A 23317-nucleotide genomic window follows, 5' to 3' on the forward strand; every position below is an offset into this window, starting at 1 on the left:
TCAGAGAATCCAGGACCTGCAGGAAGACTTTTTCCCAGGCCTCCCTCTGATTCCAAGTGGAACTGAGGACGTCTCCCCAAACCTCAGGACTCCTGTCTTTCCTGCCTTCTTCCCAGGCAGCATCTTGGTGCTGAGATGAGAGAGCAGAAGCCCTGGGCTCCCCAGGGAAGGAGAGGATTTGTTCCTGCCTGTCCTGAGCCTTAGTAGAGAAACCGTGACTCAGGAATATGACTCCAGGGAACAAAGGTCCTGCCAGCCTCAAGTAGAAGGGCTTTTATTTTCCTTTGCACATTTTATTTACAGCATTGCAACATGTCCAAAATGAAGGCTTGATTAGGGGTTTTGATGGCTTAATTTGGGCCATTAACCAAAACTGATGCAATTTTTTCTTCCCAAGCTCTTAACTGAAAGGGTGCAGGCCAAGAGCGCCTTTGTAAAATGGAGATGATTGCATTGAAGCCATTTTATGGCTCCTGTCTCAGCTCTTCCAGAGCCAGGCCTGGCACAGGAGGAAGGCACAGGGAGGGGGCTGGGGAGGTGTGGTGACCAACTTTCACCTGTGTCCCTATAACCAATGTTACCTTTTCTAGACTACTACATAATTGGCTTTCAAACCCACCTCACCTTTTCTTCTAGTAGATTAGATATGTAACAAGACACATAACTTCTGTTTTAGTCAGACTCTTCGTTTAAACGGAAAATCAAGTCTTCAGTAAGTAGAGGTTAAAGAGATTATAAGGGATTGAAAAGATTTATTGAGAAAGTCAATTGAAAGTTATGGACAGGAATTCCTGTTGTGCCTCAGCAGGTTAAGAACCCAACTAGTATTGGAGTTCCCGTCATGGCTCAGTGGTTAACGAATCTGACTAGGAACCATGAGGCTGCGGGTTCGATCCCTGGCCTTGCTCAGTGGGTTAAGGATCTGGTGTTGCCGTGAGCTGTGGTGTGCATCGCAGACGCGGCTCAGATCCTGGCTCTGGTGTTTGTGGGTGGCTACAGCTCCAGTATGACCCCTAGCCTGGGAACCTCCATATGCCGGGGGAGCGGCCCTAGCAAAGGCAAAAAGACAAAAACAAAAAACAAAAAACAAAAAAAAAAAACCCAGCTAGTATCCATAAGGATTTGGGTTTAATCCCTGGCCTGGCTTAGTGGGTTAAGGATCCGGCGTGGCCGTGAGCTGTGGAGTGGGTCCCAGATGCAGCTCGGATCCCACATTGCTGTGGTTGTGGCGTAGGCCGGAAGCTGCTGCTCCAATTGGACGCCTAGCCTGGGAATTTCCATATGCTGTAGGTGCAGCCTTAAGAAGAAAAAAAAGGTCTACCCATAACAAATGCTGGAGAGGGTGTGGAGAAAAGGCAGCCCTCCTACACTGTTGGTGGGAAAGTAAATTGTGTGCAGCCACTATAGAAAACAGTATGGAGGTTTCTCAGAAAACTAAAAATAGAAATACCATATGATCCAGCAGTCTCACTCCTGTGCATATATGTGAACAAAACTTTCATTCCAAAAGATATTTGCACCCCTATGTTCATAGCAGCACTATGCACAGTAGCCAAGATGTGCAAACAACCTAAATGTCCGTCAACAGATGAATGAATTCAGAAGAAGTGGTGCATATATACACAATGGAATACTACTCAGCCATGAAGAAGAACAAGATAGGCATTCCCATTGTGGCTCATCAGGTTAAGAACCTGACTGTCCATAAGGATGTTTGTTCGATCCCTGCCCCAGGAACTTCTACATGCCCCATGGCACAGCCAAAACAAATAAATTAACAAAAAAACCAAGCTAGAGGGAGGCTGGGAGGTATCGTTGAAACAAGATGGATTATGAGCTGATTTTTACTGAAGGTGGATGGTGTACCTGCAGGTTCATGATACCATTTGCTCTATGTATTTATTGAAATTTTCCAGAGAGAAAGAAAGCTATCTCCCTCTTTCACTTTCTAGTCTTCTCTCTCAAGAGATAGGGATAAAAGAGTTAATATGGTAACAATTGCTTTTTAAACACTTTCTTTCCCCTCTTGAAGTGTCTCCCTTGCTCTTACAGTGGTCGCTTCTCAGCACTGCCCACCACGAGGATGCTTCTGACCACCCTGCAAAGGTACTGGCAGCCTGACACGCCAGAGGTGATCCCTGTAGCCCAGAGGTGAGACGTGGCGAAGTCTTGACATCACAGGCCAGCCGGGAGGGAGGGTATCTCTGAGTGGATTGGAGGTGAGCAGGAAGCCTTAGCAGAGGGCACTGTTGTAGTTTTCTTTATTTCTCTTCTCTGAGCTTCGGTGTTGCTCTGAGCTGCCGGCTCTGAACTCAGCACAGTTCAGAGATGGGGAGGTGCTGTGAGAAGAGCATGAGCAGCTGGATGAATTAGGAAACTGTTTCTTTAATGCGAGGTGAAGAAAGAAGCTACTTACCTCTCCAGGCTGAGCTGGTTGCTAGTGTGCAGCGCCTGGCCTGGCACCAGTCACACCTAGTGACAGGTTCTCAGTAAACGCCACTCTCTTCCTCTGAGGGCGTGGAGTTGGTCTCTTAAAACAAGGGGAAATGAGCAGGACAGGGCTCAGAAACTCTATGCTCACTAAAACCTCAACCCTTACAGCCAGTCGAGCTTCAGGCCACCATCAGCTGCTACCTTATGCGCTGTGGGCAGTTTGTATTTTAGTTTGTTTATGCTGTTCCTTTGCACACAAATCTGTACCTTTATATACGAAACAACCCCATGCAGTGTACTCCCGATCGCCCTTACATCATCTTCCTTCCTAGCACTTACGTGAAATGATCTTATTTATTTATACTTTTGCTTGGTTATTGGCTGTCTTTCTTAGAATGTCATCTCTATAATGGCAGAAACTTTGTCTCTTTTTTTGGCCCTGTCTGCCTCATGTGGAAATTCTCAAGCCAGGGATCGTATCCAAGCCATAGCAGTGACAATACCGGACCCTTAACCCACAGAGGCACCAGGGAACTCCCCAGAAATTTTGTCTTGTTCACCACTTTGCTAAAACATACATGCTCTAGCAATGTCTGTGGAGTGTGAGATTGAAAGAATGAATGAATAACCATGCACGTGTGTGTCTTCCAAAGGAGAGGGCCCGCAGGTTGGTGGCACAGCTGCTGGGTAAAGGGCCCAGGGCCCATCCTTCTCCCAGCATGGGCTCCCAGTGTCTCTGATCTATATTGCACCAATCTTCCACCCTGCTTTTCTCTCTTTCTCTCTCTCTCTATTGTTTTGTTTTAATACCTTTATTTGGGGTCTGATTATAAAAGTAATACGTGCTCGTTAGCGGGTGTGGCCCTAGAAAAGGCAATAAGACAGAAAAGAAAAAAAATGGAAAATCACTCCTTCCTTCCACTGCCTCTCTCCAAAAGTAAGCACAGCTGGCCCTCAGATGTATACCCTCCCAATCTTTCTCGAAGCACAGGGGGTCTCCACCACTCCCCCCACCTCCATCACCAGTAATGCTGCTCCAGGCAGGAGGCATCTGCTTCTTGACTCTCTTCCCCCTTTCAGAGAAAAAAAAATTTCTCTCTCCAGAGACTTCCAAGAAACAAAACACTACTGCTTTGTACATTCCTTCTGGTTCTTCTGCTCCCCACCCTCCCCCTCCTGAAACCAAACAAAGCAAAACAAAATACGTAAAGACAAAGAGTGATTAGAAAAACTGTGAGCGCCAGAGTCAGGCAGATCCGGATGGAAATCCTGTTCCATCATCTCTCAGTGGCCTTGGCCCTCTCTGAGCCTCAATTTCTTCATCAGTGAAAGGATGATTTACCTACAAGATGGGGTTCATCAGGGTGCTGCAGGCAAGGGCTACTGAGTGGGAGGTGGTTTCAAGAGTTAATTTTTTCTCTCTCCTTAATATCACTCCCAGCAGACTTTGATCGCTTCCCTGTCATTTTTTGTTTTGCTAGAGATGAAGAACAGCCTTGGGGTTGTTTTGTTTGTTTGTTTGTTTGTTTGTTTTGGTTTTTAGGGCTGCACTTGCAGCATTTGGAGGTTCCCAGTCTAGGGGTCTAATTGAAGCTGTAGCTGCCGGCCTAACACCACAGCAACATGGGATCCAAGATGCGTCTGCAATCTACACCACAGCTCAGGGCAACGCCGGATCCTTAACCCACTGAGTGAGGCCAGGGATCGAACCTACAACCTCATGGTTCCTAGTCGGATTTGTTTCTGCTGCACCACAATGGGAACTCCTTGGTTGTTTCTTTTTGTTTTTTTTTTAAACATATCAAGTTCTTCTAAGAGACTCTGACTTCATCATCTCATTTGTCTCTTCTTTTCTCTTCTTTTCCCCACTTTCCCATTTCCCCATCAATAGTCTCAAGACCTATTTAAAGAGGCCCACAGAAATTGGGCTGAGGGTGGAAAAAAAAGAGGGGAACCAGCAGAGCCCTGCACCATCTGTGTGCAGCTGCTGTTCCAGGACCCCCTGTGGCCACAAAAATCACTTCCTGTTTGTGGAGGCCGGAGCCAAAGCTCAGCAGCGGTTACGCAATCGCCTGGCTGTCCAGCTATCAACCCGATAACCTATTGCCTCTAGTACTTACTGTGCTCCTTTGGGGCTTGTAACAACAGGATTGTCGCCACACCAACCCTGCTGGCCTTCCCAGGCACCCTGTGCTTCAGGCAGTGGTGGGGGCACCCAGTTTGGGATGGTCTCCGGCTAGGGAGGGGCAGGGCAGATAGGGAGGGAGCCCCAAAATTCCTGAGAAACAACATTGGAGATGTTCAGGAGCCCCGTGCCAACTGGGGTGCAGGTCTCCACCTTGGAAGCCCAAGCCCTGTCAGTGCTGAAAGAAACAAATACACCAGGAGCCCTTCTCAGTTACCAGCCTGAACCCTGGCCCTGGACAGCCTCCACCCGTAGCCCGGATTGGGACAGTTTTCCCTGACCACCTTGCAGGCTCTGGAGTGAGCATTCTGCGACAAAGCCACAGGAAGTGGTCAGGGGTGCCAAGGCGGGGCCGCAGAATCCTGCCAGGTCAGAGCCATGGGGCGTGAAGGATCTCGCAGCCAGTGACAGACTCTGGAACAGTGAAATAACAGCTTCCTTGAAGTTAATGAACTTAAGAATTTTTGGTGAGAAGGTGGGATGGGGTTTCTCTCTTTCAGATCTTGGATTTGGGCTGCCCCCTGCCAAAAAATGGGAGAGTGGAGAGGAGGTAGGAGACAGAGACCTCAGGCGGAGGATGGTTCACAGCGAGGATGGAGAAGGAGGAAAGAGCCAAGAGGAGTTGAGCGGCACTGGGGACGAGGGCCTGAGGGCGGCCCCCTGCCCTGGGCAGCCACAGGGCATCTTCCTTTGTGGGCAGTGATCCCTCACCAGGGAACCCGGAGGACAGACACCCATCACACCAAAGCCCAGTTTGGCTCTCCCCAGCCCCACGCTGGTTTGTAAGCCTCGTGGCTCTTTTCTCCGGGCAGGCTCAAGCCCGAACTCTGTCCCTTTCACTATCCAATAAAAACGTCACCCCAGAGCTTTCATCCAAGGAGATGAAAGCGGTTTTTGTAGACCAGAGTCAGTAGGTTCCAAGAAGAGCGGGGCAGATGTTACCCCGGTCAGGTGGCCAACTTTGAGGAAAGAAGGGAGCCCTCAGCTTCAAAATGGAGAGCAATCTATGTGGGTTGCTTTGTCCAGCTCACTAAGGCCTGGCTTCCCTGAATGAAGGCAGCCCTAGAGAGAGTTAAGGGATCAGGCCTCAACTCCCCATCAGTTCTTCAGCAAGTAGCTGTCATTTGCCTCAGGGGCCAGCATGTCCCTGGGACACTATATTAGCAGGCTCAGCAGCCCTGGCAGTTTCGGAGTCCTCTAGCTGGAGGACTCTTTCCTGGATAGATGGAGCCCCTGAGAGCTTTATGACCAGTTGCTTTCAGCTAGGGACAGTGGCATCATGCTGGACTGTCCCTGGGCCCTAGTAACCTGCCCGGGAGCTGTTGAGGCACCAGGCTGGGAGATGAGGGGGAGGCACCCCACTTTCACCTTCCAAGTTTTATGAGGGTAATAATGGGCACTGCCAACTTGCCCTCCACTTCAAAGCCCAAGAGGAATGAATGAGTCTGGGGAAGGTGGAACCTGGACACACAACCTGTCAGGGCAGCTGTGGCGGGAAGACATGGGTGAACCTTGGGACGAGTGGGACTGTGCCTTTTGGTTTTTTTTGTTTTGTTTTGTTTTTTGTCTTTTTTTGCCATTTTCTTGGGCCGCTCCCGCGGCACGTGGAGGTTCCCAGGTTAGGGGTCTAATCGGAGCTGTAGCCGCCAGCCTATGCCAGAGCCACAGCAACACTGGATCCGAGCCGCGTCTGCAACCTACACCACAGCTCACGGCAACACCAGATCGTTAACCCACTGAGCAAGGCCAGGGATTGAACCTGCAACCTCATGGTTCCTAGTCGGGTTCGTTAACCACTGCGCCACAACGGGAACTCCGGACTGTGCCTTTTGGAACAGGGATGTCTGGCATGTGAAGGCAATCTTAGGAGAGAGCGGATCCTGGCTATGGATAGAGGAGCAAATGGGCCCACAGCTGGGTGCCCCGAAATGCCAAGAGATAGGTCCAAGTACAGAGATGAGCATTTTGAGACCCCGAAACTTGGTGTTCCCTGGCGACCTAGTAGTTAAGGACTAGGGGTTGTCACTGCTGTGGCACAGGTTTGATCCCTGGCCCCCAAAATTCGACATTCTGTGGGCACAGCCAAAAAACAAATAAATAAGGAGTTCCGTTGTGGCTCAGTGGTGACCAACCTGACTAGTATCCATGAGGACGAGGGTTTGATCCCTGGCCTCAGTCAGTTGGTTAAGGATCTGGTGTTGGTGTGAGCTGCAGTGTAGGTCACAGACACAGCTCAGATCTAGCACTGCTGTGGCTGTGGCTTAGTCTGGCAGCTACAGTTCCAATTCGACCCCTAGCCTGGGAGCTTCTGTGTGCCTTGGGTGTGGCCTTAAAAAGACAAAAATAGGAGTGCCTGCTGTGGCACAGAGGAAATGAATCTGACTAGGATCCATGAGGACACAGGTTCGATCCCTGGCCTCACTCAGTGGGTTAATTATCCGGCATTGCCGTGAGCTGTGGTGTAGGTCGAAGATGTGGCTCGGATTTGGTGTTGCTGTGGCTGTGGTGTAGGCTGGCAGCTATAGCTGCGATTCGACCCCTAGCCTGGGAGCCTCCATATGCTGCGGGTGTGGCCCCCAAAGTAGCAAAAAAAAAAAAAAAAAAAAAAAAAAGACAAAAATTAATTACATAAATAAAATTTTAAAAATGAAAATAAAGTTAAAGAAACCCAGGAACTAGTGCATCCACATCCTCACACACACACACACAAAGGCACATATTCATGTATCCCCACACAGGCATAAATATTCCAGCAGGCACACATATACATATACAAGTACAGATTTTTACACACCAGCACCTTCAGCAGGCACATGGACACAGCTACACTCATGCAGGAGCATGGGTAAAAATACATACGCAGGCAACATACAGGTATACAGGAGCAAGCACATGCCCAGACCCACTCTGCTAAAGAGAAGCAGGCACAGCGCATATGTGCACACGCACTCACGCTTGAAGACACACAAACACAGCCAGTTACTCACACACAAGGCCATTTGAGACCGTCCAGGCCAGCTGCTCTTTGTTATTCATGTGGAGCTGCGAGGCCAGGCCCTCCCCCTGCCCCGCCCACCCGCAAGAGGTTGTATAAGTTCCCTCCCTTTGCCCCTTCCCGGGCACAGCCTGCCTCTGACACCTGCGCAACTTTCGTCTCTGCCCACTCCTGATAAAGCGCACCAGTGAGCAGCATGGGTAAGGAGGGGGTTTCTGACAACGTGCGTTGCCCACCCCTGGTCCGCCCCACAGGAAGTGACAGAGAAGCTGGAGAGAGAGCCGGAGAGAGGAGAGAAAGGAGGGTTCTGGCCTCCACCATGCCCACCCCACCCCCATCCCTGCATTTCCCACTTTAGCCAGCATTTCTGGAGGCGTTTGGGACAGAAGGGAGAAGGACTGCTGGGACCGGTGACCATGGGCCCCCAGCCAGCTCCCCCGGCTGCAGCCTGGGGCCAGGGGATCTTTCTGCAGCTGAGAATATAAGGCTGGGATACTTAGGAGGAAATCTATGTCTCTGTCACCATAGAAGACAGACAATCCTGATTTCAGCCCTGGGGGCCATCTTTTTCCTGCAGGGAGTAGGGAACGTAGGCCTTTGGTGGCCAGGTCACTCATTAGCCCCCTGCCCCACCAGTCACTCTGGGAGTGAAACCCAAGAGCCCCCACTCTCACTGGGGGCCTGTTTCCGTGCCTCCCCTGCTCAGTTCCCAAAGTCCTCCTATTCCCCCACCCGTGGACTCCTGGATGTCAGGCTGAGGAGGAGTTTGGGTCTGGTTGGAAGTATTGGGATCTCACCCTTTTGGATCTGGCTCTTTCCTGGGCTGGCTCAACATTCAGCAGCCAGCCTGGCCTTGGGAAGACACAGGGCACTTTCCCTGTGTTCATTTCACACCCAGAGATATTCAGAGATCTTGCCTGAGATGCTGAAGACAGGGGAGATGTTCTCCAGAAAGAGGACTCATGCTCGGTGGGGCCTGAGTGGCTCACAGGGCCTGACCCTGACTCTGAGAAATGCTGTGGGGGATGGGGCAGCTGGGATCAGGGATGGCCAGAGGGTGCTGACGGGCGGGTGGACCGCCTTCACACACCCTCCATACCACCTCTCTCAGTCTCTCTAGGGCTTCGCAGTTTTTGTTTTTCTATTTTTTCTTTTTACAGCTGCACTTGCGGCATATGGAAGTTCCCAGGCTTGGGGTTGAGGTGCGCTGCGGCCACAAGCCATAGCCACAGCCACAGCCACAGCCACAGCCACACCGGATCTGGGCTGCATCCAAGGACCTACGCCACAGCTCACGGCAACACCAGATCCTTAACCCACTGAGCGAGACCAGGGATCTAACCCACATCCTCACAGAGACAACCTCAGGTCTTTAACCCACTGAGCCACAACAGGCACTCCTGCTTTGCAGTTTTCATAGCTCCCTCTTGATGTCTTGAGTTTTGGATCCCCTCCTGTTCTGTGTCTGGCACGCTCCTTCCCCTTCCCCCTCCCCCCTGACACAGCTTATTTGTGTGGCAGAAAAAGTCTTTATTCCTTTGGGCTGGACCTCACCCCGTTCCACCCTACCCCACCCCCAGCCCTCTCTCTGGGCACCAAGCACTGGGATTTTTGTCTCAGCCCTACCCGTGTTTATATGACACATTTACAAAAGTGTTTCTGAATGTTTTGTCTTATTTGGCCTTCATAGTCACTTAGAGAAGAAGATAGGATATTATTACCCCCTTTTAGGCAAACGAAGAGGGGAAAATGGGGAGAGTAAATGTCAAAACTGAAGCTTAAATACGTTTCTGGACTCTAAAATTTGCTGCCTCTCAGCCTCCTAAGTCACTTGGCTGCTGCAAGTAGGGGGACCTGGCTCCCTGGCTGAGGGCCTGAGCCCTCAGTGGAGGCTCAACTCTGGGCCAGTAGCCAGACTGGCCACGGGACCAGGCAGGGAGGCAGTATCCAGTCCTGTGAACTCCACTCCGGGATTTCTTTCGGCCTGCAGCTCCCTCTGTGTTTATTCCTCAGCGGTTAGTCCTGGTTTGGACTCAGACCCTGAGGCTTAATGCCTGGTGGCAGCCTTCCTTCTCTGAGGCTGACTTTGGTTCCTGACTTTGTGGCTTCTCTTGCCAGACTTCAGGGGACAAGGAGAGCCACTTCCTACAACTCTGGTGGGTGGGCCTCTGAGCTCTCCAGAGCTGGGCCAAACACCTTGCTTTACAGATAAAGGAAGTAGATGGGGTCACCCTGGGAGGGCCTTGGGTAGAAACTGGTTTAAGGACATCCAGCCAGTATCAGTCCTGCAGCCTTGAACTTCAGCCTCCTATCCCTTACCAGAACCTTGATTATGTAACCCAGGATCTGGCCAGCAGCCTGGGGTCATGACCCAGAGGGGAGGGAAGCAGGAAGTGTCCCAGGTCCTGGTTAGACTCCTTTCAGTGAAAGGAGGGGCAGGGACACCACCGTCACTCGCAAGGGCTGTTCTTCAAGAAGCCAGGGTTTCCCGGCTCCTACCAGGCAAGCACAAAGCTCTGCGTCTCATAAAAGTCCGTTGTGTGCTGTTCGTCTTACCCTCTCTTTACAGGTGACATGGAAACCGAGGCCAGGGAAGTTAGGTGATTTGCCCAAGCTCCCATGGCTAGTCAGTGTCCAGCTGGGCTTGGCACCCCAGTCAGTGTCAAAACCACTGCACCACACAGCCTCCCCTGCACCCACCTTCCTCCTGCTTGAGTGTCTGTGCACCTTCAGCTCCTATCTCTGCAGCTCTTCCTGCCACACCCACCCACCCACACACTCATCAGGGTTTTGGGGGCCTGGAGGGGACCTGGGACGGTGCCCCTTCAGCAGGGGCAGGGGCAGGGCACCCTCCAGAGCATGGTCCCAACACGCCCCATTGTTTTCACAGCTGCCAAATGTGGGAAGTGTGGACCTGGCTACCCTACCCCCCTGGAGGCCATGAAAGGTAAGTGCGAGTAGAGAGATCCAGCATCCCCCGGAAGGGAAGTAGGCAAGCCATTGCTGGCACGTCCTGCACCCCGACTGCCTGCCCTCTACCCTCCAGGACCCAGGGAGGAGATTGTCTACCTGCCCTGCATTTACCGAAACACAAGCACTGAGGCCCCGGATTATCTGGCCACTGTGGATGTTGACCCTAAGTCTCCCCAGTATTGCCAGGTGAGGTGAGGCCTGGGCACCAGGGGACCCCTGAGACCCCCTCCTCTAGCTCTGGACCCGGCAATGCCCTTCCGCGGCTCTATCCTTCTTTGCACTCTCTGGGTATGGTCGTTCAGGTTGTTCAATGCACAAGGCTACTCCCCCCATGTGCAAGGTCAGTGCTGAAATCAAGTGTGTGCCACACTGCCAAGCTGAAGTGGGTCCAGGGGGCCCCTTTGCCAAAAGCACACAGAAGCGTGCTCTGGGTGAGTACCACTCCCTGCCCCCTCTCCTGTTCTAGGTCATCCACCGGCTGCCCATGCCCAACATGAAGGACGAGCTGCATCACTCAGGATGGAACACCTGCAGCAGCTGCTTCGGAGACAGCACCAAGTCACGCACCAAGCTGGTGCTGCCTTGCCTCATCTCCTCCCGAATTTATGTGGTGGACGTGGGCACCGAACCCCGTGCCCCAAAGCTGCACAAGGCACGTCCTCCACCCTAGCCAGCTTAGGGCCCCCAGTGTGCCCACCAGCCCAAAGCAGCTGCCTCCAGCTCTTAAGCAGGGTCTGGGCTCAGCAGCACGGAGTGGGGCTAGGCTTTGGAGGAGAGTTACCCATGTGCTGGGTCGTTACCACCCAGGGGCACCAGAGGGGAGCGAGGAGGCTCTCCTCTTTTACTCTGAGCTGAAGAAGAAGCCATTTCCTCCCCAGCCAGTTAGGAGCCCAGGGCTTCCCTTAGGCGAGAGTCTCTAGTCCTTCCTTTCAATGCTCTGCTGAGGGCCCTTTTTGTGCCAGGCCCTTACTGCTTGCTGCTGATACAAAGTTGACACTGGCATTCTCCCAGCCTGGGAGGAGCTTATGGTCTCAAAGGGCTGAGAGTGCCCTCAAGACAGGCAGGGCGATAGAAATCTGTGCTTTCTAGCAGTCCCTCTGACTCTCCCCTGCTGCTCTGCAGAAGTTACCAGGCTGAATCTCTGCCAAATTCCTGCCGGGAAAATTGCGTCCATGTTCCGAAGGAATAGAGGCCAGGATAGCAGATAGAAGTGTGGGAGTGGAGGAGGAAGAAACGGGGACACCTGGCCCTGTGAGATTCTGACGCCATTCCTTCCCCCTCTCCAGGTCATCGAGCCCCAGGACATCCATGCCAAGTGTGACCTGGGCTACCTACACACCAGCCACTGCCTGGCCAGTGGGGAGGTGATGATCAGTGCCCTGGGAGATCCCAAGGGCAACGGCAAAGGTACCGGCCGGCACTGTAGGCACATCTGTGAGGAAAGTAGATCCCAAGCTGGGGAAGGGATGGAATGACCTACCAGACAGAACCAGAGGGCGGGGTCTCACCCAGTATTCAAACCATAGTCAAGTAACATTAGTTGTTTCAGTTATTTTTATGACGATGAGCCTCGAATGATGAATTCAATTATAATTTATAGTCAGAAATATCTGCCATGGGGCAAGCACAGACATGGCCCCAGAAAACACACACATTTAATTTCAGCCTTCATGAATTCATAAGCAAATCTCAGAGTCCTGGGGATCCTTGACTGTCGCAGCAGCTTTCTCATTTATGGTATGATCAGAGCTTTCACCTAAAATGTCCCCTGTGTGTAGACACAGCCTATGAGAAAGGTGCTGCTGTGAGTCCCGTTTTACAGATTAGGCAGCCGAGGGCACATCCCGATTAAGTAACTTACCCAAAGTCAACCAGCTTTTAAGTTGTAGAGCTGGAATTCAAACCCAGCAGTATGGCTCCAGAATCTAGGTCCTGGTCACCACACTGTGCTGCCTCTCTCCAAGCCTTACCTGTTTCACCAGAACTCGCCGTCCAAGGGCTTGGAGTAAAATATCAGTTCGAGGAGTCCAGTTAAGGTTACTGCCTTAGACTCTATTTAACTGCTCTTTTCAGGAGATGGGATGCATGGTACTCCTAGATTTAATAACACAGGAGTAAATATCTGTTTTTGCAAAGAAGTGGCAAGGGGAAAAAATATTGGGTATTCATGCTAAATTATGAGTAAATATATATGCTCTCTTAAAAAAATGTAGGGAGTTCCTGTCGTGGTGCAGCAGAAACGAATCCAACTAGGAACCATGAAGTTGCGGGTTCGGTCCCTGCCCTTGCTCAGCGGGTTAACGATCCTGCGTTGCCGTGAGCTGTGGTGTAGGTCGCAGACGCGGCTCGGATCCTGTGTTGCTGTGGCTGTGGCGTAGGCCGGCAGCTACAGCTCCGATTCAACCCCTAGCCTGGGAACCTCCATATGCCTCAGGTGCAGCCCTAAAAAGACAAAAGACAAAAGAAATGTAGTGAGCAGAATGGAGCTTAGACTCTGGCAGGAATCCTACGCTGAAAGTGGGAGGCTGTGCAAGAGAAACCTAGTGGATAGAGTCCCAGAAGATCTTGACTCAGGGGAGGAAAATTTTACCCTGTTATCCAGGAGAGGGATGAAGTTGATGGGAGGAAGGGGTGCCCATCAGGTGTCCAGATTTAAGGAGCTCCTGAATTTAAGGAGCTGGCAAACCCAATGGGAGGAGGGGCACCAGGCAACGGCTTGGAGCCCCTCGGACAGGCCTGGGGGTGCCAGCTGGGTGCAGGTTGGTCTCCACTACCTCTACCTGCCATCCTGCTTCCTTCCCTGCTCAGGGGGGTTTGTGCTGCTGGATGGAGAGACCTTTGAGGTGAAGGGGACATGGGAGAGGCCTGGAGGTGCTGCTCCCTTGGGCTATGACTTCTGGTACCAGCCTCGACACAATGTCATGATCAGCACCGAATGGGCGGCTCCCAATGTCTTACGAGATGGCTTCAACCCCGCTGACGTACAGGCAGGTGAGAGTCCGCCTCCCCACTCGTGGGCTGGCAGGAGCCTGGTCACACAAACCCCTGCTTTCTGCTCCAAGCCCCCACTCCCCAGCCCTTTTCCTTCCCTGGTGTGGACCCCAGATTCTTGGGGTGATGGTACAGGATGGGCTGAGTGCTCTGACTTGCTCAAGCATCCTTCTGATCCCTTCACCCCATTTTCCAACCTTCCACCCTGGGCTGTGCCCCAGCCTCTGCCCATGCCCTCCTGCCCTGATCCTGATCCCATCTTCTGGTCTCATCTCCACACCAGGGCTGTATGGGAGCTGCTTACACGTGTGGGACTGGCAGCGCCACGAGATGGTGCAGACCCTGCATCTGCAGGATGGGCTCATCCCCCTGGAGATCCGATTCCTGCACAACCCGGCTGCTTCCCAGGGCTTCATAGGCTGTGCCCTGGGCTCCAACATCCAGCGCTTCTACAAGAATGAGGTGCCATGCGCTCTGGCCCTCTCCTCTCAGCAGTCCTGTTATGCTCTGCTACAGGAGCGCCCGTGGCCACGATGCCCCCTTCTCCCTTGGAGTGGCCCAGGCCCCTTTTCCTGGTTCCACCAGCCCAGACTTCCCAGAAATCAAAAACAAGACCACCTGGAGTTCCTGATGTGGTGCAGTGTGATCCAACTGGTCTCTGTGGAGGCATGGGTTTGATCCCTGGCGGCGCAGTAGGTTAAGAATCTGGCATTACTGCAGCTGTGGCTTAAGTCACAGCTCTGGCTCAGATTCAGTCCCTGGCCTGGGAACTTCCATATGCTGTAGGGGCAGCCTATAGAGAAAAAAAAAACAAAAAAACAAAAAAAACAAACGAGACCACTTGCCCTGCCTCTCTTCTCTTAGTAGGCTAGTTTCTCCCTAAACCCTAACTGGCCATATTTATTCATTCATTCGAAAAATGTTTAGTGAGCTTCTACATTAGGCACTGTGCTAGGTGCTGGGAATGCAGTGGTCAAGTAGACATGATCCCTGCCTTAAGGGGTTTGCATGGGAGTGAGAGCCGAGTGGCCAGAAGGTCCTGTATCTGCTGTCTCCCTGGAGTAAGTGCTGATGTGACCACCACCCCTCAACTCTGACAACTCCCCTCCCTACCTCCTACCCCAATGCAGGGAGGTACTTGGTCGGTAGAGAAGGTGATCCAGGTGCCCCCCAAGAAAGTGAAGGGCTGGATGCTGCCTGAAATGCCAAGTGAGTGCTCAGGGCAGTGTGGGCATCAGAAGGTTGAGTCTCAGCCTGAGGAACAAAAATCCTTAAAGCCTCTGAACCCCTCACCCCCACCCCTAGGCCTCATCACTGACATCCTGCTGTCCCTGGACGACCGCTTCCTCTACTTCAGCAACTGGCTGCACGGGGATCTGCGACAGTATGACATCTCCGACCCAAAGAGGCCCCGCCTCGCAGGACAGGTGGGGTCCCAGCAGGAGGAGGCAGGCAGAGGGGAGGAGTAGAAATCTGGCCGTGAGGTAGAGGGTACGAGGGAGGGTACGAGGTGGCTGGGGGATGATAAGGGAGGTGCGGGAAAATCAGGGGTGGGCGTGGAGGGCAGGTTCAGGCCAGAGCCATGGGATCCACGGTTAAATGTGGGGAATGGGAGGGAGTGAGGGGCTCCCAGCTGGGGCAAGCTGCTCCTCCTGCCAGGTCCTCACCTCCCACCATTGTCCTCCCTTTATGCTCCCCCCGCCCCACTCAGCTCTTCCTCGGGGGCAGCATTGTTAAGGGTGGCCCCGTGCAAGTGTTGGAGGACCAGGAGCTAAAATCCCAGCCAGAGCCCCTGGTGGTCAAGGTGAGGATGGGCCCCTCAGATCCCCTGCTGGAGAAGTATGAGGGAGGGGGCTGGGCTGCATCCAAGCCCGCTCTTGCGATTTGGCTGGTGCCCGCGGGCCCCTCCTAGGATCTGTCTGTATCCCTGGGGTCTGACCCCTGGTTTTCCCAAGGGGAAACGAGTAGCCGGAGGCCCTCAGATGATCCAGCTCAGCCTGGATGGCAAGCGTCTCTATGTCACTACGTCGCTGTACAGTGCCTGGGACAAGCAGTTTTACCCCGATCTCATCAGGTAAGAAAGAAGCAGGCAGCCCGGGCTCACCTCCCAGCCCTCCTCTCCCAGAGGGGTCTGGCTTTCGGAAGACTCCCTGGTCACCTCACCCCGACCCTCCCTTACACATGCTGCTCCTTCCTCAGACCCCCCTCCCCCTGCACTTACCTAGTTCTGACCTCTTTCTTCTTCCCTCCCTGTTTCCACCAGGGAAGGCTCTGTGATGCTGCAGATCGATGTAGACACAGAGAAGGGAGGGCTGAAGTTGAACCCCAACTTCCTGGTGGACTTTGGGAAGGAGCCCCTTGGCCCAGCTCTGGCCCATGAGCTTCGCTACCCTGGGGGCGACTGCAGCTCTGACATCTGGCTCTGAAGGCCACCCCTCCTAGCCCCCTTCCACGTTCTGAGCCATCCTTTCCACAGGGACCTGGCCTCATTCTGCTCTCTTGCCCCACCCCCACTCCCCACCCTTGGCAGCTTATCCTACTAAAGCCAGACTCAGGCTCTTGACACTCTTGAGCTGTGTCTCCATTTACCTGCCACTGTTTTGAGCTGCTCCCTGTGCTGTTTTTACATGAGTTCTTGGAAATTATTTCACCAAGAAATAAACTGGTGAACCTCTTCTGTGATCACCTTGCCTTTGGGGGCACTGGGCCTGTGACTCCTCTTCTGCTGACCCTTTGTATCTGGCACAGGAAAGTCCTGAAGAGGACCCAAGGGGTGAGGTGGTTATGACGACTAGTTCATGCCAGTGATTACAACATGCTGCTAACAATGTCAAAACCTCACTTTTATGGCCAGACGAACCTGAAAATTTTGGAGGTGGTTGTCACTAGGAAAGCTGGCGGGGAGAGACTGTCAGTTGACATTGCTAAATTTATTACTTTTAAAATTTGCGCTTTCTTTTAATAAACCTAAAATCTCACCCACCACCCCCAAGAGTATGTAACGTACCCCCCCACACACACACACACAGAAAATACCCTAGAGCCTTGACGTAGATGATGCAGTCTGTTCCCACTGCTGGTGACATTATGGGTGGACACACTGTGCTGGAGAGTTTAGGTGTGTCACCTCCTACCTGGAAGAAGAAACATGACGGGGCAGGTAGGCGGGCTGGGTGAACCAACCCAACAGACCAGGCCCCGTTGGCATTCTTGTCTCCTCACCTGGAAGGTGTTTTAGAGCCTTGCTCAAATCAGAGGCATCTTGGAGTTCTCTGGTGCCTCAGCAGGTTAAGAATCAAACTAAGGATTTGGTGTTGTCACTGCTGTGGAGTGGGTTAGATTCTTGGCCTGGGAACTTCTGTGTGTGCGAGGCCAAACAAAAAGAAGAGAGAGAGAAGTGTCTCCTTTCTTTCTCTTTAGTTCTTTACAAGAATGGGATGGAAGTTTCAGGAACCCGAGAGACAGCAACCAAGCAGTCATTTATTGACTCCTTGATTCTCTACCCTAGACAGTACCAAGCAACAGGCAGGTATTACCCTACATCCACTTCAGTCTTCCACCAAAGTGCTTTTTTTGTTTTCTTGCCTCACCACAGCATCATGTGGAAGTTTCTGGTCTAGAGATTGAACCCATGCCACGGCAGTGACCCGAACTGCTGCAGTGACAACGCCGAATCCTTAGCCTGCTGTGCCACGAGGGAACTCCAAGTGTCTTTGTTCTAAACAATGGAGCAGTCTAGGACCCCCAAGATGGCCAGATCCCCTAAGAATGTATCACACTCTTTCCCTTTGAGGTTTTTGAACACGCTCCTTGAAACATCTACCTCACTCAGTTCCTGATTCCCTCCGGCAACCTTACCTGCCATCCAGGCCAGGTTATCCTATCCCTGGGAAAGCTCCTTCCCCGGCTCCAGGTGAAGGGCCTCCTACACTTTACCTCAGCATGAACACGTGTCACATTGTATTGAAAATCCCTGCTTATTCCCAGCACGCGGCTTGGACATCAGCACCTAGTGTGCCTTGGTGAACCAGCAAAGTTAGAGGGAGCCTTTGGATTTACTCTGTCTTACCAGCAGTCTCTCCTAGGTTTCTACCCTGTCCTTTTCAATAATCAAACTTCTTCAGAAAGAACTTGCCTGGGAGTTCCCATCATGGCTCAGTGGTTAATGAATCCGACTAGGAACCATGAGGTTGCGGGTTTGATCCCTAGGGCCTTGTTCAGTGGTTTAAGGATCCAGTGTTGCCGTTAGCTGTGGTGTAGGTCGCAGACATGGCTCAGATCTGGCGTGGCTGTGGCTCTGGCATAGGCCGGCAGCTACAGTTCCGATTAGACCCCTAGCCTGGGAACCTCCACATGCCTTGGGTGTGGCCCTAGAAAAGACAAAAAGAAAAAAAAGAAAGAAAAGAAAGAAAGAACTTGCCTGAGGATAACCACATAGTTGACAAGGGAAACTCCTTTATAAAATTCCAGCTAGTAAGACAGGAGCACCAGCGTCAGGAGAAGACAATCCTGGTGAGTCACTGCCCGTCACCCCCGAGGTGGTCAGGCGGCAGCCTGACGCAGGTGGGGGTTGGGTAGCCATCTGCTTCCCCAACATGTGAGGGCCTGTGGGAGTCAGAGTCCACATCCTCTGGGACTCCAGGACATCTACTGCTGCCCAAAAACCGACACCCCCCAATCCCGAAGCCCCCCAACCTTGACGCAAAAATAAAACAAAAAAACAAACCAACAAACCAATAACAATGACAACAATTTCAGCTAGTAAATTCAGAAAGAGTGGCAGAATTTGGATAGCACTAATTTGTAATCTCTAATGACATTTGGATCTAGGCAAAGATTTAGCAGTGGCTGTTAAAACCATTAAATGACAGACTGGAATGGGGCTTCCTAATGGATAGATCAGATGACAGAACCTGAACACACTCATCAATCTGTACATTGCAAAAGAGTGCCTCCTAACGTGACACAATAGGAAGTGCACTGCAACACCTATGAAGTATTCTCGCCAAATGAATGAGTCCAAAATGAATCTGATCAAGCCTGTAGAGCTCACAGTCATTTTACAGGAAATACAGCAAACAGAAGCACAAGGATTTTTTTGTGTGTTTTTTGTTTGTTTTGTTTGCTTTGCCTTGTTTTGCTTTTTAAGGCTGCACCTGTGCTATACATAAGTTCCCAGGCTAGGGGTCGAATCAGAGCTACAGCTGCTGGCCTACACCACAGCCACAACAGTGAGGATCCAAGCTGTGTTTGCAACCTACGCCACAGACCCACTGAGTGAGGCCAGGGATTGAACCTGCATCCTCATAGGTACTAGTCAGATTTGTTTCCGCTGAGCCACTACAGGAAGTCCCAGAAGCACAAGTTTTAAAAGCTTAAAAATACTATAAAGATGGAGTTCCCACGGTGACACAATGGGATCAGTGGTGTCTTGGGAGCACTGGGATGCAGGCTCGATTCCCCAGCCTGACGCAGTGGGTTAAGGATCTGGCATTGCCACACCTACGACTTAAGTCACAACTTCAGCTTGGATCTGATCCCTGGCCCGGGAACTCCATGTGCCATAGGGCGGCCAAAAAGGAAAAAAAAAAATACTATAAAGATGCAATCATAGAAGTTCCTTCGTGGCTCAGCAAGTTAAGGATTCAGCATGGTCACTGCCATGGCTCTGGTTACAGCTGTGGTGCCGGTTCAATTCCTGGCTTAGGGACTTCTGCATGCCACAGGCGCAGCCAAAAAAAAAAAAAGTGCAATCATAAAAATGTACAATGTGGGAAACTCTAAACTCTTTGTTATTTCCTCAACAAATAAGGGAGGGAGAATATACATTGAAAGATTTAAGAAACACATCAACCAAAACCAAATGCAATGCTATGTGTGGACCTATTGATACTGATTTGAAAATATCAGAAGAAAAATACATATTTTCTTAGAAAACTGGAGAAATTTGGACACTGAATGGATGTTCAATGATAATAAGAAATTACATTTCAGGAGTTCCCGTCGTGGCGCAGTGGTTAACAAATCCGACTAGGAACCATGAGGTTGCGGGTTCGGTCCCTGCCCTTGCTCAGTGGGGTTAACGATCCGGCGTTGCCGTGAGCTGTGGTGTAGGTCGCAGACGTGGCTCGGATCCCGAGTTGCTGTGGCTGTGGCATAGGCTGGCAGCTACAGCTCCGATTGGGAACCCCTAGCCTGGGAAACTCCATGTGCCGCGGGAGCGGCCCAAGAAATAGCAAAAAGACAAAAAAAAAAAAAGCTAAAAAAAAAAGAAATTACATTTCAGGGATGATAATGGCATTGGGACTATGTTAAAAGAGTCCCTGGAGGAGTTCCCGTGCTGGCTCAGTGGTTAACGAATCCGATTAGGAACCATGAGGTTGCGGGTTCGATCCCTGGCCTTGCTCAGTGGGTTAAGGAACCGGCATTGCCATGAGCTGTGTTGTAGGTTGCAGACGTGGCTGGGATCCACGTTGCTGTGGCTCTGGTGTAGACTGCTAGTGGCTGGGGCATCTGTGACAGGAGGGCCTCTCTTGTTTTGGAGTGGCAACAGCTCCGATTCGACCCCTAGCCTGGGAACCTCCATATGCCATGGGAGCGGCCCAAGAAATGGCAAAAAAGACAAAAAAAAAAAAGAGTCCTTGGAGTTTCCTGGTGGTGCAGAGGGATAAGGATCTGGCGTTGTCACTGCTGTGGGTCGGGGTTTGATCGCTGGTGTGGGCGTGGCCAAGAAAAATCCTTATTTTTAGTCATATTGAAGTATTTACATAAATACTGAATTATTTACAAATATAATGATAGGATGAATATTTGTATTAAAATAATCTAGAGTGAACTGGAGAGTGGAGGAGGTATAGATAAACAAAATTGACCAGATGCTGGTAATTCTTAAAGCAGGATGATGGCTGTGTGTGTGGAGGTTGTATTCTTCCTTCCCCTTTCCTATATTTGAAATTTTTTTATAATAAATTTTTTTTAAAAAGAGAACCCTCTTCACCTGCCTCCTGATCCTGGCCTAATCTCACTATTTCTGCCCCTACATCACTGAAACAGACACTCCAAAACAAGAGAGGCCCTCCTGTCCCAGATGCCCCAGCCACTAGCAGTCTGTGACCCAGTCTTCCCCAATCCTTGCTGTACCCACCACCACAAGTCCTCTCTCTGTTGTATCACAAAGATTCCACCCACCTCATGGCCCAGGATTAGGCCATAGGAGCAAAAACAGCAAAGCTGAGCTTGCCACGTGAAGAGTCTGGTGCATCATCTAGGCTCTCCTGCCAGCACCATGGCCAGCTCCACAGGTTGGCCTATGAACCATCTGGAAAGTTCTAGAGAGTTTGCTGAGCTCAGGGAACCCCCCCACCCTCCTCCCAGAAAAGCTATAGCCCCAGTCCACCATGATGAAAGATTTGAGAGCACTGGGAAGGGTCTACCCCCTTGTTGGTCCTTTAAGCATGATTAGCCCTCCCACACATTGCAGTTGGGGAAGTCTTTCTGCTTCCTGACTAGCTGACTTAGAAGGATATGTACAACATTTTGTTAAGTAAAAAGAGTAAATTGCAGATATGTATATAGTTTAATCCCCATTTGTAAGAATAAATTTAACAAAAACCTATTTAGGTGGATGGACTTGTGTTTGTAAGAACACAGAAATAAGGGAGTTCCCTGTTGGTCTAGTCGTTAGGATTTGGAACTTTCACCACTGTGGCCTAGGTACAGGCCCTGGTCTGAGAAATGAGACTCCACATCAAGCTGCTACATATGCAGGAAAAAAAAAAAAAAGAACATGAAAATGGGTGTGGGAGAATACTTTCCAGAGCATGTTACCTCAGAGGGGTGAGGGCTTTTTTTTTTTTTTTTTTTAATGAAACTTGACAAGCTGCTTCTAGAACTGATCTGGAAATTTAAATGCATTAAGTTCCAGTTATCTATCACTGTGTAACAAACAACCCCAAAACTTCGTGTCTTAAGGCAATGGCAACATTATTCTTGCTCACAAATCTGTAATTTTGAAAGGGCTCTATGGGAACAACTTATTTCTGTTCCCTCTGTATCAATTAGAGCAGCTTAAAGACTAGAGGCTGGAATCATTTGCTGATGTCATCAAATAAGTCTGATTGATGTTGTCTGTCACCTGAGACCTCAGCTAGGGCTATGACCTACACATGGCCTTCCCATGTGCTGCTTGGCTTCCTCACAACATGGTGGCTGGGTTCCAGCTGAAGCTCCAATTAGACCTCTAGCCTGGGAACTTCTATATGCTGTGGGTATGGCCCTAAAAATATCAAAAAAAAAAAAAGAAGAAGAAGAAGAAGAGGAAAGAAAGACTGGAACTCCCTCTCAATATTAATGGGTAATGTATGATAGTGCCTAAGAGCAAATTCTGAATCCAGACAGCTCAGTTCAGGTCCTGGCTCCATCACTTACTATGTAGCATTGGGCAAAGTATTAATCTCTCAATGCCTCAGCTCATCTGATAGAGTTGCTATGAGATTAAAAAGGTAACATATGTTAAGGCCCTTAGAACAATCCCCAGCACAGAGTAAGCTCTATATAAATGTTTGCTGTTATTACGATGATGCTTATCAGACAATTTTTATTGTTACTTCTCAGGACAAGGACCATCACACCTCATTCAGCTTTTTTAGGGGCCGCCCCTCAGTATATGCAGTTCCCAGGCCAGGGATCAGATCCAAGTGACCTATGCTGCAGCTGCTGCAAGGCTGGATCCTTAACCCACTGTGCTGAGCAGGGGAGCAAACCTGAATCCCATTGCTCCAGAGACACTACTGCTGATCTCCTTGCGCCACAGCAGGAACTCCCTCATTCAGCTTTGTGTCCCCAGCTCTCAGCACAACACCTGGCATCAGTGAATAATTAGTTGTCTGTTTTTCCCATCTCTCTCCTCTCCTGCCTGCCCACTCAACCTCGCCTTTTTGCAGTGCTGTCAAAATAATCTCCCTCCCTATACTACTTTTTCTCCCTTTGCTAAAAGCTTCCAGTTATTCTCTGCCACCCGCAAATTCCTAAGACAGCCTAATTACCCCAAATTCTTTCTCCAAAGGGCTATGTATCCCTTTCATATCAAATAGTGGGGTATCTTTCCATATTTGTATATGAGCATCTTCAAATCTGTATATAGGCAGTCTAGGGCAGCGTTTGAGAGAATGGGCTCTGAAGGCAGACTGCCTGACTTTGGATCCTGATTCCAGCACTTAGTATAATGTAACTCTGGACAAGTAAATCCCTTCACTTCTCCAAATCTGTTTCCTTGTCTATCAAATGGAGGCAATACTAGTTCTTGCTGCAAAATGAGGTCTTTATATTTTTTATTTTTATTTTTTGCTTTTTAGGACTGCCCCTGAGACATATGGAAGTTCCCATGGCTAGGGGGTGAATTGGAGCTACAGCTACTAGTCTACCCCACAGCTCACTGCCATGCCAGATCCTTAACCCACTGAGTGAGGCCAGGGATCAAACCCACATCCTCACAGATACTATTCTGATTCCTTTCTGCTGTGCCACAATGGGAACTCCCCAAATGAGGTCTTTAATATTTGGTATGGTGTCTGGCACACAGTATCCACCAAATACATTTTAGCTGTTACTAGAAAACCTTCTTTCCAGTATATCCTCATTCCCGAAACTCTGCAATCATTCCCCCAACTCTGCAATCAATCCTCTGGGTTCCCTCCAGGAAGCTGGTAGTAGGGAAATGGAGGCTCCAATGGGCCATGGTA

General features: G+C 50.6%; 1 protein-coding gene across 4 annotated transcripts; it reads left to right on the top strand.

The window, feature by feature from the left end:
• Nucleotides 1-2052: 2052 nt before the first annotated feature.
• SELENBP1 (selenium binding protein 1) lies at nt 2053-16252 on the top strand. 4 transcript variants are annotated; one of them, XM_047784659.1, is made up of 12 exons: nt 2053-2151; nt 10504-10560; nt 10660-10772; nt 11053-11238; nt 11873-11993; nt 13395-13577; nt 13861-14039; nt 14708-14786; nt 14883-15004; nt 15289-15381; nt 15533-15651; nt 15841-16252. In XM_047784659.1, exons 2-12 carry the CDS (start codon nt 10554-10556, stop codon nt 16001-16003), a joined length of 1365 nt encoding a protein of 454 aa, XP_047640615.1. In that variant the 5' UTR covers nt 2053-2151; nt 10504-10553; the 3' UTR covers nt 16004-16252. The 4 variants fall into 4 exon arrangements, with proteins under 4 accessions (XP_047640615.1, XP_047640614.1, XP_047640613.1 ...); XM_047784658.1 differs by lacking the exon at nt 2053-2151 and adding an exon at nt 7716-7813; XM_047784657.1 differs by lacking the exon at nt 2053-2151 and adding an exon at nt 9649-9769 and having other exon boundaries at nt 15490-15651.
• Nucleotides 16253-23317: the final 7065 nt, after the last annotated feature.

This window comes from Phacochoerus africanus, chromosome 6 (genome assembly GCF_016906955.1).
Source record: "Phacochoerus africanus isolate WHEZ1 chromosome 6, ROS_Pafr_v1, whole genome shotgun sequence".
Lineage (NCBI taxonomy): Eukaryota > Metazoa > Chordata > Mammalia > Artiodactyla > Suidae > Phacochoerus > Phacochoerus africanus.